This window comes from Vulpes vulpes, chromosome 10, assembly GCF_048418805.1.
Source record: "Vulpes vulpes isolate BD-2025 chromosome 10, VulVul3, whole genome shotgun sequence".
NCBI lineage: Eukaryota > Metazoa > Chordata > Mammalia > Carnivora > Canidae > Vulpes > Vulpes vulpes.
Window position 1 is genome coordinate 25,539,579 of NC_132789.1, and position 18,230 is coordinate 25,557,808.

Consider the following 18,230-nt stretch of genomic DNA (forward strand, 5'->3'; position numbering starts at 1 on the left):
ATTGTGCTGACTGAGCTTTCAAAATGTATTCAGACTTCACCTCTCTTCAGTACTTCCAGTTACTAACACCCTGGTCCAACTCATCATCATGTCTCCCCTGAATGACCCTAGCAACCTTACAGCCTTCTGCCTCAGTCTATTCCCGACAGGTATTTGGAGTAGATCAAGTCATGTCACTCCTCTGCTCAGATGGCAGGTAGCTTCCCTTCTGGCTGAGATTGCATAAAAGCCATAGTCCTTGCCTTTTTGTTTTTACCTATCTATGAATCTTTTTTTTTTAATTTCTTCTGTCCTATTTTAAATTTCCAACACATCCTTTTTGTTCTTTGCATATTCCTTTATTTAAAAAATAGCATCCCAGGGACGCCTGGGTTGGTTCAGCGATTGAGTGTCTGCCTTCAGCTCAGGTCATGATCCCGAGGCCCAGGGATCCAGTTCTATATCAGGCTCCCAGTGAAGCGCCTGCTTCTCCTCCCTCTGCCTGTGTGTTTGCCTCTCTCTCTGTGTCTCTTGTGAATGAATAAATAAAATCACGAGATAATAAAATAAAATTTATTTATTCATTCATTGCAAGTTTGGCCCCTTGGAGGTGGGTAGTGGTGCCCTAAGCTTGGTTGTAGGCACAGGAGAGGGAATGTGGGCCTCGTAGAATATGTGGACTCTGCTTAAGACCTTCTCCAGAGCTCTTCCTGGTTTTCTGCAGTCCATCCAGTGCCTCTCTGTTCAGCCTCTCCAGAGAGACACCGGAGTCTCTGCTTTGGTGACTAACAGTACCTAGGGGCCTAACCATTTATGCCTAAGCTTGCAAACAATCCTGTGCTTTTATCTCCACCCAGGGCTCCCTCATTCCTTATGCCTCCTGTTCTCTGCCTTTCTGGGGTCTGTGACACCAGCTGATTGTTCCTTGATTCCCTAAGCACAGGAACACTTAGCTGTTCCTCTGCTTTCTCTGATACGCTGATTCAGACGTCACTTGCCTGTCTGCTCTCTGTCACCTAAAATTTGTTGATATCTCTTGTCTATTGTCATTGTTCCTATTCTGTCTTTGTGGGCTTACACCTTTTGAAATAATAGATGTTGGGCAGCCCTGGTGGCCCAGCAGTTTAGTGCCACCTTCAGCCAAGGGTGTGATCCTGGAGACCCGGGATCAAGTCCCACATTGGGCTCCCTGCATGGAGCCTGCTACTCCCTCTGCCTGTGTCTCTGCCTCTCTCTGTGTGTCTCTCATGAATAAATAAATAAAATCTTTAAAAAATGTAATATAGATGTTATTTTAATGGGGTTGGGGGAAGAGAAGGAGGTAAATGGATAGTGGTAGATGGTAGAAGGAAGTACCTGGAAGTGATTCTTTTCCATTAAAATTTTAAAAATCGTGAACAAAGTTGTTTAAAAATTTTTCAAACTATAGATACGTGTAATAGGAAACACCAGTCTCCTACAATCTCTCCCTGAATGATAACCACTGGTAATAGTTTGGTATACTAGAAACCTTTTCAGGCAATATGTATAATATGATTTGTAGATGTACACACAGTGCATGCATATATCCATATATATGTTTTTTATCTATGTATACAAATATGTATGTATATATTATATATAAATATATGTTAATTTGGTATGTATTTTTAAAAATTTGGTATGTATTATATTGATTCCAACATATGGGTCCTGGAAATACAAAAAGAATTAATTTTAAAAAATGGTGTCATACATACTATGAGGTAGCTTTATCATTTCACCTAACAACTTCTCTGGAACATCTCTCCATTTCAGTATCCTTAGGTCTACTTCATTAAAAATGACTCGGCAACATTGATTGAATTTAACCTATCTCCCGTTGAGGGACATTTGTTGTAATTTTCTCTCTCTCTCTCTCTCTTTTTTTTTTATTATGAACAATAGTGAAGTGAATTTCCCTTATGTATATTTTTGCTAGGTAGTCTCCTTACCATGAGTGGTAAGGAGGAAGGACATGTTAGTAACCTGCAGAACCATTAAAAGAAATTCAAAGTGATGGGCAGGCAACAGAGTTCAAATTATCTGTCACCAAAAAAAAACAAAAACAAAAACAAAAAACAAATTATCTGTCACCTTGATAGCACCTGTTAGCATCCACACAATCTGCCATTGCTCTCTTTTTCTCTTTCTTATTGCCTTTGGCCTCCTCTTTATTTCTTCTACCTATATTTTGCTGTTTTCATAACTTCTCTGGCCATATTTCAGTTAAACTGCTATACTTTGTTCCTGTAAGTACTAAGAATACCATTAGGTATTTGCTTATAACTTTTAATCTCCTATATATGTAAATGTGAAGTATAGCTACTACCGCTTTTTACTAATCAAAAATGTTTTAGTCTGATGAAGGAAAAAAACCTTGAGAATAATTTTCAACTCATTTATGGTATTTGAAAAGTCTGATTTTTATTCTACTTTAACCTCTTTAATTGGTAGAAATCTGTAGTATAACATTTTTTAGCTTTGTTTCTAGTTTAAGTAGTTCTAAGATTTTGATCTGGAAAATAACTTCTTTTATTCTGGTGTTGTCAGAGAATGAGCCACACTTTTCTATGAGAAAAGTATTGGCAGTATGAAACTAATTGGGGAATAAATATCCGTTCCCACATCATCATGGATCTCTCTGAATTTTGTTCTTTGCCAAAGGTTTTACTATGAGCAAAGAATACTACGGAAAGTCTTTGAAGAATGGAAAGAAGAGTGGTGGGTTTTCCAGCGAGAGTGGAAACTCTGTGTTCGAGCCGACTGTCACTACAGGTCAGGTTTCATGTTCTGTTACTTTAATTTTACTGCTACACATGATCAAATAGTTATTTGTTGGCATGTCTCTGGTCAGAAGGGGGAAAGTTTTTTGTCCAGAGATTTTATTGAGATATAGTTGACATACATCACTGACTGAGTTTCAGGTGTACAGCATAAAGGTTTGATTTACATATATTGTGAAATGATGATCACAATAAATTTAGTTATCCATCATCTCATACAGATTTAATAAAAAGAACTGACATAAAGAGAAAAAAGCTGGGGTGCCTGGCTGCACAGTTGGTTGAGTGTCTGACTTCAGCTGATGTCATGGTCTCAGGGTAGTGGATCCGACTGGCGTTGTGCTCCCCACTCAGCAGGGAGTCTATCCCTCTCCCTCTGCCCCTCCCCCACTCATGTGTTCTCTCTCTTACTTTAAAAAAAAAAAGCTTTTTAAAGTTATAATGGAAAGTCTTAGGATTTATTCTCTTAACAACTTCCATATATTTCATACAGCGATGGTAACTATAGTCGTCATGTTTTACATTTCATCTCCAGTACTTACCTATTTTATAATTAGAAGTTTGTACCTTTTGACCACTTTCCTCCAGTTCCCTCTCCTCCTACCTTCCCATGGCTCCCTCAGGTAACCACAAATCTGATCTTTTTCTATGAGTTTATTGTGTTTGCTTTTAGATCCACATATAAGTGAGATCTTATAGTACTTGTCTTTGTCTGACTTACTCAGCATAATGCCCTCAGTGTTTGTCCATGTTGTCACACTTGGCAAAATTACTTTTTATTCAATTATATACACACACACACACACACACACACACACACAATAACTTTATCCATTCACTCATCCATGGACACTTAAGATTGTTTCCATGTCTTGGCTATTATAAATAATGCTGCTGTGCACATGGTGGTGCAGATATCTTTTTGAGTTAGTCTTTTCATTTCCATTGAATATATTCCCAGAAGTGAAATTGCTGGATCAAGTGGTAGTTCTACTTTTAATTTTTTGTGGATCCTCCATACTGTTTTCCCTAGTGGCTGTGGCAATTGACAGTCCCACCAAGAGTGCACAAGAATCCCTTTTCTCCACTTTGACACCAGCATTTGTTATCTCTTGTCCTTCTGATGGTCATTATGTGAGATGTGTGTGATGATAGGTGTGTGATTTTCTCATTGTGGTTTTGATTTGTATTTCCCTAATGACTTAATGAGGTTGAGCATCTTTTGATGAACCTATTGGCCTTTCATGTATCTTATTTGGAAAAATATCTATTCAGATTCTTTGCCTATTTTTTATTTGGACTATTAGGGAGGATTGCTATTGAGTTGTATGTGTTTTTAATATATTTTGGATATTAACCCTGTATCAAATATATGGTCTGCAAATATTTTTGCCATTCCATAGGTTTTCTTTTTCATTTTGTTGATTGTTTCTTTTGCTGTGCATAAGTTTTTTGGTTTGATATAGTCTTGTTTATGTTTTATTTCATTGCTTTTGCTTTAGGTGTCATATCAAAAAAATCATTGCTAAGACCTATGTGAAGGAGCTCTTTTCTGGTATTTTCTTTTAGGAGTTTCATGGTTTCAGGTATATGTATGTCTTTAATCTATTGCAAGGTACATCTTGTGAATGGTTTAAGATAGGAAGCTAGTGAGTGAAATAAGTCCATCAGAAAAGGACAAACATTATATGGTCTCATTCATTTGGGGAATATAAAAATTAGTGAAAGGGAATAAAGGGAAAGGAGTGAAAATATCAGTGAGGGTGACAAAACATGAGAGACACCTAACTCTGGGAAATGAACAGGGGTAGTGGAAGGGGAAGTGGGCCGGAGGTTAGGGTGACTGGGTGATGGGCACTGAGAGGGGCACTTGGTGGGATGAGCACTGGGTGTTATGCTATATGTTGGCAAATTTAACTCCAATAAAAAAAAAAGATAGGGAGCTAGTATCATTCTTTTATATGTGAATATTGAATTTTCCCAGCACTATTTATCAAAGAGATTGTCATTTCTCCATTGAGTAGTCTTGGCGCCTTTGTCAAGTATTAGTTGGCCATATATACTTGGGTTTATTTCTTGGGCTTATTCTGTTCCATTGGCCTGCTTTTATGCCAGTACCATTCTGTTTTGATTATTATAGCTTTACAGTATAACTTTAAATCAGGAAATATGATACCTCGGGACAACTGGGTGTCTCAGTGGTTGAGCATCTGCCTTCGGCTCAGGGCGTGATCCCATGGTCCCTGGATCGAGTCCCACATTGGGCTCTCTGCGTGGAGCCTGCTTCTCCCTCTGCCTATGTCTCTGCCTGCCTCACTCTCTCTCATGAATAAATAAAATCTTAAAAAGATTTTTTAGTATTTGCAAAGATAAGTAGAGGAAAAAGTAAAAATTGGAATTATATGAAGTACACATTTTATATCTTTTATAAAATAAAATTAATGTATCTTAGATATTGTATCTTTTAAAAATAGTATTTACTCTCATAATCACTTTTTAAAAAATATTTTATTTATTTATTTGATAGAGCACAGGCAGGGGTGCAACAAGCAGAGGGAAAGGGAGAAGCAGGCTCCTCACTGAGTAGAGAGCCTGACATGGGGCTCAATTCCAGGACCCTGGGTCGTGACCTGACCCAAAGACAGTCACTTAACCAACTGAGCCACCCAGGCACCCCATAATCACTTCTTTAAATAAAGAACCTAAATAGGTTCTTTGGATCAGGGTTTCTGATTTATGGGTATTTCAGATAAAATGAAGACAATGTTTAATCATTCTATAAGCTGGTAGAGCATGAAATCAAGTCTTAGGAAATGGGATAGAGAAAATATGGAAGGGACAATCTTAATGTGTTTCCTTCTCAATACAAGGAAAAGACAAAGGAAAAGTGTCATTGACTATGTTTTGCATAGAGGAGAGGTGATGTTTTACATAATATGGATAATTAAGATGATAAAGATATGACCGTCACAGCTTTGTGAATGCTGAAGGTGAAGTTATTATCAGATAATTCAAGCTATATTTCCTCAGTGATACTGTAAGGTGAGAATGACTCTCCATCAAGGAGAGTAGGTTTCACTGTGACTATGGGAAATAAAATTTTAGCTTCAGATATAGATATGGCTTTTTTGTATCAGAAGCATCCATGTTAATTTCTGAGTACAGAATGGACTGGGTATATTGAATTAGGAGTTTTTTTAGTTTAGGGGATCCCTGGGTGGCTCAGTGGTTTAGCACCTGCCTTTGGCCCAGGGCATGATCCTAGAGTCCCAGGATTGAGTCCCACATCTGGCTCCCTGTATGGAGCCTGCTTCTCCCTCTCCCTGTGTCTCTGCCTCTCTCTCTGTGTCTCTTATGAATAAATAAATAAAATCTTGTAAAAAAAAAAAAAGTTTTTTTGTTTAAAGAAATGCCATTTGGCACACCTGGCTGGCTCAGTCTGTGGAGCATGGGACTCATCATCTCAGGGTTGTGAGTTCAAGTCCCATGTTGGGTGTAGATATTATAAATAAACTTTAGAAAATAAGTAAAGAAAGAAATGTCATTTTTTTCCCTCCTCAGATATTACTTGTACAACCTGATGTTCCAGACTTGGAGGACCTATGTGCATCAGCAGCAGGAGATGAGGAAGAAGTACATTAGAGCTGAGAATCATGGTAAGAAAAGGGAGTACATGTCTAAAGAAAATGCCTTCATTTATTTTATTTTCTTTTATAAAGACTTAACTTTTTGAGAGCAGTTTTAGTTCATAGCACAAAATTGAGGGGGAAAGACACTGATTACCCATATATACCTCTTCCTTCCCCCCCCAATGCATATTCTCTCCCACTATCAGCATCACTCATTAGAGTGGTACATCTGTTACAGTGAACCCACATTGACACATCAGAATCTCTCAAAATCCATAGTTTACACTAGGGTTCACTTTTAGTGTTGTACCTTCTGTGGGCATTTATCCATCATTATGGTATCATACAGAGTGTTTTAAGTGCACTAAAAATCTTCTGTGCTCTACCTATTTAGCTCATCTCCTCCCAGCAACTTTTTTGGGGGTAAAGATTGATTGATTGATTATTGATTGATTTTAGAGACAGCACAAGTGTACACAAATGGGAGGGAGAGAGAATTTCAAGCAGTCTCCACACAGAGCATAGAACCCGATGCAAGGGTCAGTCCCATGACCCTGAGATCATGACCTGAGCTGAAACCAAGAGTCAGACATTCAACTGACTGCACCACCTAGGCCCCCATCCACTCCACCCCCAACAACTTTTTACTGTATTCATAGTTTTGCCTTTTCCAGAGTGTCATATAGTTGAAGTCATACAGTATATAGCCATTTCAATTTGGCTTCTTTTACTTAGTAATGTGCACTTAAGTTTCCTCCATATCAAAAAAAAAAAAAGTTTCCTCCATATCTTTTGTTGTTTGATAGCTCTTTTTAGTGCTGAATAAATATTCCATTGTCTGGATGTACCACAGTTTATCCATTTTGAAGAAGGACATCTTGGTTGCTTCCAATTTTTGGCAGTTATGATTAAAACTGCTGTAAATTTCCATGTGCAAGTTTTTGTACGGACATAAGTTTTCAGGAACTTTGGATAAATACCAAGGATTGCAGTTGCTGGATCATATGGTAAGAATATGTTTAGTTCTGTGAGAAACTGCCAAACTGTCTTCCAGAGTGGCTATGCTATTTTGCATTCCCACTAGCAATGAATGAGAATGTCTGTTCCACATGCTCACCAGCATTTGGTGTTGTCAGTGTTCTGGATTTTGGCCATCCTAATAGGTATGTAGTGGTATCTTGTTTAATATGTATTCTTTGATAGTATATGACATGGAGCATCTTTTCATATACTTATTTGCCATCTGAATATTTTTGCTGAGGTGTCTTTTGCCCATTTTTAAAATTGGATTTTTTGGGATCCCTGAGTGGTGCAGCGGTTTGGCGCCTGCCTTTGGCCCAGGGCGCGATCCTGGAGACCCGGGATCGAATCCCATATCGGGCTCCCGGTGCATGGAGCCTGCTTCTCCCTCTGCCTGTGTCTCTGCCTCTCTCTCTCTCTCTCTGTGACTATCATAAAAAAAATAAATAAATAAATAAATAAATAAATAAATAAATAAATAAATAAATAAAATTGGATTTTTTTTTGTTGAGTTTTAAGAGTTCTTTTTATATTTTGGATAATAATTTTTTTTATTAAATGTGTCTTTTGCACATATTTTCTCCCAGTCTGTGGCTTGTCTTCTCATTCTCTTTTATATTGTCTTTTGCAAAGCAAAAGTTTTTTCATTGTAATAAAGTCCAGCCCATCACATTTTTCTTTAATGGATCATGTTTTTGTTGTTATATCATACCCAAAGTCATCTGAGTTTTCTCCTATGTTATTGTCTAGAAGTTTTATAGTTTTATGTTTTACATTTAGGTCAATAGTCCATTTTGAGTTAATTTTTATGAAGAATGTAAGATCTGTATCTAGATTCTTTTTTTTTTTTTTTTTTGCATGCCTAAATCCAGTTGTTCCTGCACTATTTGTTGAAAAGACTGTTTTTGCTTCATTGTATTTACCCCTGCTCCTTTGTCAAAGAGAAATTGGCTATATTACATGGGTCTGTTTCTGGGCCCTCTCTCTGTTCCATTGATCTATTTGTCAGTTCTTTCACCAGTATCATTTTATTTTGATGTCTGTAGTTTTTTAGTAAGTCTTGAAGTCATTCCTTCAATCTTGTTCTTCTTTAATATTATGTTGGCTATACTATGTCTTTCGTCTCTCTGTATAAACTTTAGAATCAGTTTGTTGATATCCACAAAATAATTTGCTGGGATTTTGTTTAGGATTGCATTGAATCTAGAGATCGAGTTGGGAAGAGTTACATCTTAATTATATTGGGTCTTCCTATCCATGAAAATGGAATATCCCTCCATTTATTTAGTTCTTTGATTTTGTTATCAGAGTTTTACAGTTTTCCCTCATATTGACATTTTATATATTTTGTTAGATTTATACATGAGAATTTCATTTTTGGGGGTGCTAATGTAAATGGCATTGTGCTTTCAATTCCAAATTCCATTTGTTCATTGCTGTTATATAGGAAAGCAATGAACTTTTGTGTATTAGCTTTGCAGCTCTCAACTTTGCTCTGGATTGTTTATTAGTTCTAGGAATTTTTTTGTTTTGTCAATTCTTTTGGGTTCTTTGCCCAGACAGGTGTGTCACTGTGCACAAAGACAGTTTTATTTCTTTCTTCCCAATCTTTATACCTTTTATTGCTTTTTCTTGTCTTGTTGCATTAGCTAGAACTTCTAGTATGATGTTGAAAAGGAGTAATTGAGGGTGCAGGCCATTAGGTGTCCAACTTTTGGTTTTGGCTCAGATCTGATCTCAGGGTTGGTTGTGAGATTGAGCCATGTCAGGTTCTGTGCTCAGCATGGAGTCTGCTTAGATTTTTCTCTCCCTTTCCATCTGCTGCTCCTCCTGCCCCCCCGGCTCGTGCTCGCACTCTCTCTCTCTCTCTCTCTCTCTCTCTCTCAAATAAGTAAAAATAAATATTTTAAGAGAAGAAAAGGAGTAGTTGAAAGGGGTCATTTCTTTTTTGTACCTGATGTTAGTAGGAAAAATTTGAGTTTCTCACCATTAAGCATGATATAGACTTTTGGTATATATTCTTTATCAAGTTGAGGAAGACCCCTCTCTTTTTCCTAGTTCACTGAGAGTCCACATTTACTTTTTCAGAAGCTCTTGGGGAAGACATTACATTACAGAGAGAGAAAATAACTCCAGGTCAAAGGGAACGTTTTTCTGATCCCCTTTCCTATTATGCAAAATGTTTATCTCTGCACAAGAACTATACAGTCATATATTTATAGTTTTCTCCATATGGCATGGTTTAGGCACCCACAACTCATTTAAGCTTGAGTTCTCTGAACCAGCTATTCTTGCCCTCCCATAGCACCCAGAGCTGTTGTCTCTCTATCTGTCAAGAGTCAAGTTGCAGGACTCACTTCTGGTCATCATTGTCCAGGTTGTTCCCTAGTGATCTTGTGGCCAGTTTAGCTCTGGTCAGTATTTGGTTCCTCTGTGAGTTGAGTCCAGAAACCCATGTTGGGAGTCTAAGAGAAAATAGCACCAAGTTTCCAAATGATCACGCAGCCTGTATTAGCAGCTGCCTCATACTCATTTCACATGCATGTCCTGCAGGCATCTCAAACTCAGCCAGTTATAAATACAGCTTGTCAGATGCCTCATATTTAGACCTGCTTTTTCTATTTTTCCTAGCTGACTGAGAAACCTTACTGAGACATGGCCTATCCATTTCTCATGCCTCAGATTATTCAGTTATCTCTGTTTATAATATGGCTCTCTGATGTGTCACTTGCATTCATCCTTTCTTTTTTTTTTTAAGATTTTATTTATTTATTCATGAGAGAAATAGAGGCAGAGACACAGGCAGAGGGAGAAGCAGGCTCCATGCATGGAGCCCGACGTGGGACTTGATTCCAGGTCTCCAGGATCATGCCCTGGGCTGAAGGCGGCGCTAAACTGCTGAGCCACCTGGGCTGCCTGCACTCATCCTTTCTTTGTCACTGCCCAACTAATTCTTATCTTTCCCCCAAAGTTTGTAAGTTCCTCTTCTTTCATCTCCCTGCATTTATTTTCTCCCCCCTTCTCCTTGTCCATATGGCTATAGTAGTGGTACGACATAGGATCGTGTCACTCCTGCACATAAAAATTCGTTTAGCTCCTCTTTGCTAATAAAGTCAACACTCCTTCGGATAGCATACAAGGTATTCACCTATTCTCTTCTGTCCCTTCCATACACCCTACACTCTATACCCTTGCCACATTGAATGTGCACTTCCATATCTTTCCATGTTTGTCCCTGCAGTTCCTCACATTTTATTTTTTTTATTTTTTTTTTGTTCCTCACATTTTAAATATCCTCTTCCCCATGTAGTGTTTTCTTCTGTCCCCCAGCACTGTGAGTTTTTACTTCCCTTGTCTGTTTGCCCAAAATGTAAGAAGCAGTTTCTGAGGCCTCTTAGTTATAGCACTGGATGCATTTTTTCAGTATTTAGCTGGCAAGTTGCTTATGTTTTGTTGTTTCCTTTATAATTTACACAAAATGTCACTCTTTTTGGTGTATAGTGGTTTTTTTTTAAAGATTTTTATTTATTCATGAGAGACACAGAGAGACAGGAGAGACATCGGCAGAGGGAGAAGCTCCTTGAGGGGAGCTTGATGGGACTCCATCCTGAGATTCTGGGACCACGCCCTGAGCTGAAGGCAGACACTTAACCTGTGCACAAAGGTGACTGGTTACCATCCAGGAGTCCCTTAGTGTATAGTTCTTTGAATTTTGAGGAATGTGTAGTTGTGTAACCACCACCACAATCAAGAAACAGAAAGTTCCATCACTCCTGATAGACTCTCTTGTGCTAACCCTCTATAGCGTCTTCCCTCTATACCAGATTCCTAGCAACCACTGATCAGTTGTCACCATTGACTTTGCTTTTCTAGAATGCAATATAAAGGGAAGCATACAGTAGGTAGCATTTTGACACTGCCTTCTTTAGCATAATGCATTTGAGATTCATCCAAGTTATTGCATATATTGGTAGTTCATTCCTATTGCTGAGTAATATCCTATATATTCCATAGCAGAAATGCATGAAAGTTTGCCATTCACTGATTGAAGAACATCTGAGTTGTTTCCAGTTTTAGAAAACAGTTATAAATAATAAATCATAAACCTTTGTGTATAGTTTTCCATGTGAATACTTTTCTTGGGTAGATTAGGCATAATTATCTAGTGTGATTAGGTGTAGGATTGCTGGGATCTTACAGTAGGTGTATATTTAACTTTATAAGAAACTGCAAACTTTCTCAAAGTGGCTGTACCATTTTGCATTCTTACCAGCAGTTTATGAGAATTCTACTTGTTTTGCATCTTATCAGCACTTGTTATTGCCATTTAAAATAAAATTTTAATGGAGTACCTGGGTGGCTTAGTCAGTTAAGCATCTGCCTTTGACCTGGGTCATGATTCCAGGGTTCTGGGATCCAGCCCAGCATCAGCATCAGGCTCTCTGCTCAGCAGGGGGTCTGCTTCTCCCTCTCCCACTCCCCTGCTTGTGTGCATGGGCTTGCTCTCCTGTGTGCTCTCTCTCTGTCAAATAAATAAATAAAATATTAAAAAAATAAAATTTTGACTATACAGATAGGTGCATGCTATTTCATTAAGGTTTTAATTTGTATTTATATAATGATTAATGATTTTGAATATCTTTTTCTATGGTTACTTATTATTTCTCTTTTTGGTGAAGAGTCTATTCAAGATCTTTTGTCCTTTTAAATTGATTGTGTTCTTGTTGAGGATTTTTAAGATCTTTTTTTTAAGATTTTTATTTATTTATTCATGGTAGACATAGAGAGAGAGAGACACAGACAGAGGGAAAAGCAGGCTCCATGCCAGGAGCCCGACGTGGGACTCGATCCTGGGACTCCAGGATCACGCCCTGGGCCAAAGGCAGGCGCTAAACCGCTGAGCCACCCAGGAATCCCCTTTTTTTAAAGATTTTATTTATTTATTCATGAGAGACAGAGAGAGAGAGAGAGGCAGAGACATAGGCAGAGGGAGAAGTAGGCTCCCTGCAGGGAGCCTGATGCGGGACTGGATTCCAGGACCCCGGGTCACGACCTGAGCCAAAGACTCAACCACTGAGCCACCCAGGTGCCCCCTCTTCTTGTTGAGTTATGCTAAAAATATATTCTGGTTATTACAAGTCTTTTGTGAGAAGCATAATTGGCTAATACTTTTCTCCCAGGATATGGCTTGTCTTTTTCATTCTCTCTCTCTCTTTTTTGTCTTTTCATTCTCTTGTCTTTACAGAGCAAAATTTTTTAATTTTTATAAAGTCTAACTTATTAATTTTTTTGTCTTATGGATCCTGTTTTTGATACTATGTCTAGGAACTCCACCTACTTCGAAGTCGCGAAGATTTTCTCCTGTTTTCTTCTTTTTTTTTTCTCCTGTTTTCTTCTAAAAGTTCTGTGGTTTTACATATGGATTCTGCAACCTTGCTAAGTTTATTAGTTATAGGAGGTTTTTTTGTAAATTCCATGGGATTTTCTAAGCAGATAGTTAAGTCATATGTGAACAGAGACAGTTTTATGCCTTCCTTTCCAAATTATTTTTATTGCACTGGCAGAGCGTCCAGGAAAATAATGGAATAGGAGTGATCCCAGTGAACATCCCCACCTTGTTCCTAAACTTAAGGGAAAAACATCCAGTGTTTAATCATAAAATATGATGTTAGCTGTAGGTTTTTTGTAGATGTCCTTTGTTGGTTAAGGAAATTCTCTTCCTAGTTTTCTGAGCATTTTATCAATAAGATGCATTAAATTTTGTCAAATGATTTTTTGTATCTATTGAGGTAATTCACCACTTTTCATTTTTAGTGCATTACTATGGTGAAGCAGCAATTTTCAAATTTTGAACCAGCCTTACATTCCTCATGTTGATGCCATTCTTTATATATTGCTAGGTTCAATTTGCTAAATTTTTTTGTTGAGGATCTTTACATCTGTGTTCATGAGGATATAGGCCTGTACTTTTCTTTTGTTATAAATGTCTTTGGTTTTGGTTCGGGATAATACTGACTTCATAGAATGAGTTGGGGATTATTTTATTGTCTTCTATTTTCTTAAAGGGATTTGTAAAATTTGTATTATTTCTTCCTGAAATATTTGGTAAAATTCTTCAGTAAACTCTTCTGGGCCTGAAGTTTTCTTTGTTAGAGACGTTTGAACTTTGAATTCAAGTTTTTGAGTAGATGTTAGACTATTTAGGTTACCTGTTCCTTCTTGAATGGGTTTGGTAATTTGTTTATCAAGGAATTGGTCCATTTTAAATATGTTGTTGAATTTCTGGTATAGAATCATTTGAAGTATTCCATTATTATAATGTTAATGTCTGCAGGGAATGTAGTGATAGCTCCTTTTTCATTTCTAATATTGATCATTTGTTTTTAGCCTTTTATGTTTGGTAAGTGTGGTTAGAGCTTTATCAGTTTTATCCACCTTTTTAAATAACGAACCTTTGTATTCATTTTCTGTTGTTTTTCTGTTTTCAAGTTCCTTGATTTCTGTTCCTGTTTTTACATTATCTCACTTCTGCAAGGTTTGGTTTTAATTTGCTTTTTCCTTTTTAGTTTCTTAAGATGCAAACTGAGATTATTGATTTGAGGCCTTTCCTTTATTTCAACACAAGCATTTGCTGTAATAAAGTTAGTTACCTTTAAGCATGAGTTTAACTGCACCCCACGGATTTTAATATTTGCAATTCTGTTTTCATTCAGTAGGAAATGTTTTCTAATTTCCGTTAAGACTTCCTTTTTCACCCACAGATTATCTAGAAGTGTGTTTAGTCCCATATTGGAGACTTTCTAATACCTTTCTATATTTATAGAAATAGTTCAAAATATCCTTACTGATTTTCTAGTTTACCCCATTATAATGAAAAAACAGACTTAGTGTGATTTCAGTTCTGTTGGTTCAGATTTATTTTTGTTTGTTTCAGAACATTTATCTTGTGAATATTCCATATTTGAGAAATGCACATTCTGTTATCTTATATTACTTGCGGTTATAATAAACATAGCTATATTATGAAATAGAACGAAAAGTCACTTGAATTCTTCAGATATAATTAGTTGTTTTTGGAGGCACCTGGGTGGCACAGTTGGTTAAGTGTCTGACTCTTGGTTCAGGTTGTGATCTCAGGGTCACGAGATAGCAGTCTGCTTAAGACTCTGCTCTCCCCCCATGCTTGTGGGTGTGTACATGTGCAGCTGTTCTCTCTCTCTCTAAAATAAATAGATAAATCTATTTATTCATGAGAGATACACACGGGGGCGGGGGGCAGAGAGAGAGAGCGGGGCGGGGGGCAGAGACACAGGTAGAGGGAGAAGCAGGCTCCTCCCAGGGAGCCCAATGTGGGACTCAATACTAGATCCTGGGATCATGCCCTGAGCTGAAGGCAGATGCTCAACCGCTGAGCCACCCAAGCGTCCCTAAATAAATCTTTAAAAAAAAAAAAATTGTTTCTGATGTATGACAGTTGTCTCAGGCCATGCCCATAGACCTCAGGGGGTATCTGTTCACTCTTGTACTGTTTTTATTTTATTTTGTTTTATTTTAATTCAGTTAATTAATATATAGTGTATTATAAGTTTCAGAGATAGAGTTCAGGTTGTATCAGTTGTAAAGAACACCCAGTGCTCATCACAACACTTGCCCTCCTTAATGCCCATCATCCAGTTACCTCGTCCCCCAACCCCTTCTCCCCTCTAGCAACCCTCAATTTGTTTCCTATGGTTAAGAGTTTGGGCTCTTTCCACAGTTTGGCTATTGTGGACATTGCTGCTATAATCATTGGGGTGCAGGTGCCCATTTGGATAATTGCATTTGTATCTTTGGGGTAAATATCTAGTAGTACAATTGCTGGGTTGTAGGGTATCTCTATTTTTAACTTCTTAAGGAACCTCCACACTGTTTTCCATTGTAGCTATACCAGCTTGCGTTCCCGCCAGCAGAGTAAGAAGGTTCCCCTTTCTCACCAACATTTGTTGTTTCCTGACTTGTTATTTTTTATCCATTCTGACTGGTGTGAGGTGGTATCTCATTGTTTTGATTTGTATTTCCCTGATGCCAAATAATGTGGAGCATTTTATCATGTGTCTGTTAGCCATTTGTATGTCTTCTCTGGAGAAATATCTGTTCAGGTCTTCTGCCCATTTCTTGACTGGATTATTATTAATTTTTTTAGGTGTTGAGTTTGTTAAGTTCTTGATAGATTTTGGATGCTAACCACTTATCTGATAAAACATTTGCAAATATCTTCTCCCATTCTGTAGGTTGTCTTTTGGTTTTGTTGACTGTTTCCTTAGCTGTGCAGCAACTTTTTATCTTGATGAAGTCCCAATAGTTCGTTTTTGCTTTTGTTTCTCTTGCCTTTGGAGACGTGTCTTGCTAGAAGTTGCTGTGGCTTAGGTCAGAGAGGTCACTGCCTGTGTTCTCCTCTAGGATTTTGATGGATTCCTGTCTCACATTTAGTCTTTCATCCATTTTGAGTCTATTTTTGTGTATGATAAAAGAAAATAGTCCAATTTCGTTCTTCTGCAGGTCTGTCCAACTTATTTGTTGTCTTTTTTTTTTTTCCATTGGATATTCTCTCCTGCTTTGTCAAAGATTAGTTGACCATAGCATTGAGGGTTCATTTCTGGATTCTCTCTTCTGTACCATAGATGTATGTGTCTGTTTTTGTGCCAGTACCATACTGTCTTGATGATCACAGCTCTGTAATATAATTTGAAGTCTGGAATTATGATGCCACCAGCTTTGGTTTTCTGTTTCTGCACTCCTCTGGCTATTCTGGGTCTTTTCTGGTTCCATACAAATTTAGAATTATTTGTTCCAGCTCTATGAAAAATGTTGATGGTATTTTGGGAAGCATAGACAATTTGACAATATTTGTTATTCTAATCCATGAGCATGGACTGTTTTTCCATTTCTTTGTGTCAAGTGTTCTATAGTTTTCAGCCACTCTTGCACTGTTTTTTATTTAACAAAGTACTTTGAAAGTAAAAGTACTTTCAGGCCTTAGGGAAGTGTGGTTCTCAGATTGCCCAGAATCATGGCAGGCACCATTAGTGTAGATTTTTGGGTACCACCCTCAGAAAATAACAGCCTGCTTTTATTAGAGACACTTTTCATCAATGATCTCATTTACTCTTGGCAAACACATCCTTAAGGAAGGTGCCATTTTGCAGATGAGAAATTTGTGCGAGGTTACTCAGCTCAATAACAAACTCAGTATTCAAACCTGGTTTGTCTTAATTCAGGAACCCAAACTCCGAACCACAGCAGGTTGCCCAAGCGGCCTGAGGAAGCTGCATGTTCTCCATATTTTGATTTGTTAATTGCTCTGAAATATAAATATAGCTCTCCTCCTACTGATCACATCTTGGAGAATGTCCTGAAAATGGTTGACATAATTTTGTTTTCTCCTTTGTATTCTAAAAAGAACAGAAATTTATTTCATTAGTGATGACTTTCATAACAAAAAATGGAATTTACCGCAAAGGGAGATCTGTGGACCTTTGCAGTTCCTATATCTAGTAAATAGAAAAGTCTCTTTTCTCCAGGATCAATATTGGTCCTTTTCATTCCGTTTTCCAAGTAGATCTAGATAGTATTCTTCTTTTTCTTATTCTACTTTAGAATTATTGTTTCAGACAGCAAGTTTATGACATGATTTCTTCTTCTGTAACTTTATACTGTGGAAAATTTTAAATTGACAAAATTGAAAGATGGAGTAATGAACCTCCATGTACCTGTCACCCAGCTGCAATACTTACTAGCTCAGACCAGGCTCACTTCTCTGCTTTTTGTTAATCAAATCATTTTATCTGTAAAAATTATAGAACATATCTCTAAAAATAAGGGCTTTAAAACAAAAGATTTCTGAATAGTGCAGTATATTGATTTCCCTGTAATTGTATTTTGTAAATGCCATCACTTAAATATCCATTCTTCACACGTATCTGCATCCTTATTTTTTTTGTAGAGCTTCACAACTTTTCCACCAGGGGGCACTTGAAGGCTGGAAGAATTTAGATATTCAAAAGGAGGGATGATTACAGAGAGTACATGAGCTTTTTATCATAACCCAGAGTAATCTCTCTCTTCCAACTCCTTTTTGAAAATCTTTTTGGTGCATCTAGATGCAAAGCAAAAGATGCGGCAGGCCTGGAAGTCCTGGCTGATCTACGTGGTTTTTCGTAGAACCAAACTTCAGATGCAGACCACCGCCCTGGAGTTTAGGCAGCAGAGTATTTTATGGTGAGTGTGCTCTTTTGCCCTGCAGATCAGCAGTCATAATTTTACCTCAGCCTTGTTTTACAAAACATGAAAACCCACCTTGAGAGCAGTGTTTCAGGGATGCCTGGTTGGCTCAGCGGTTGGGCAGCTGCCTTGGACTCAGGTCGTGATCCCAGGATCTGGGATCGAGTCCCTCACCGGGCTTCTGCAAGGAGCCTGCTTCTCTCTCTGCCTGTGTCTCTGCCTCTGTGTGTGTGTGTGTGTCTCATGAGTAAATATATAAATCTTTAAAAAAAAAAAAAAAAAGCAATGTTTCAAACATAATTGATGCTTAATAAATAGTGACTGACAGCTTTTTCAGCTATACGATCAAGTTTTCACACAATCAGAAGTAACACTAATTGAGTACTTACTGTGTTCCAAACCCTGTGTTAAGCTTGTGTGTGTTAATTTTATAATGTAAAGTCTCATTTAATCATCACTGTTTTTGTAAAGATGAAGATACATATAGAGTCTCAGAAAAGTTGAGTAACTTGTCCGAGCTCAGATGAGTTGTAACTAG

At 37.7% G+C, this 18,230-nt stretch overlaps 1 protein-coding gene across 39 annotated transcripts in view; it reads left to right on the top strand.

Annotated features, from left to right (window-relative positions):
* The window catches only part of SFI1 (SFI1 centrin binding protein), a 97,508-nt gene that overhangs the window by 27,743 nt on the left and 51,535 nt on the right, over positions 1-18,230 (top strand). For 38 of the 39 annotated variants that reach the window (XR_011994696.1, XR_011994699.1, XR_011994697.1 and 35 more), the window contains 3 exons: positions 2,665-2,775; positions 6,345-6,439; positions 17,572-17,689. Coding sequence is in view for 32 of the 39 variants with exons in the window: in XM_072723252.1 (XP_072579353.1) it covers positions 2,665-2,775; positions 6,345-6,439; positions 17,572-17,689 (324 nt within the window). In the remaining 7 variants the exon portion in view is untranslated. Of the gene's footprint in view, positions 1-2,664; positions 2,776-6,344; positions 6,440-7,297; positions 7,420-17,571; positions 17,690-18,230 lie in introns of those variants that run through there. The other variant, XM_072723263.1, reaches the window with a different exon arrangement.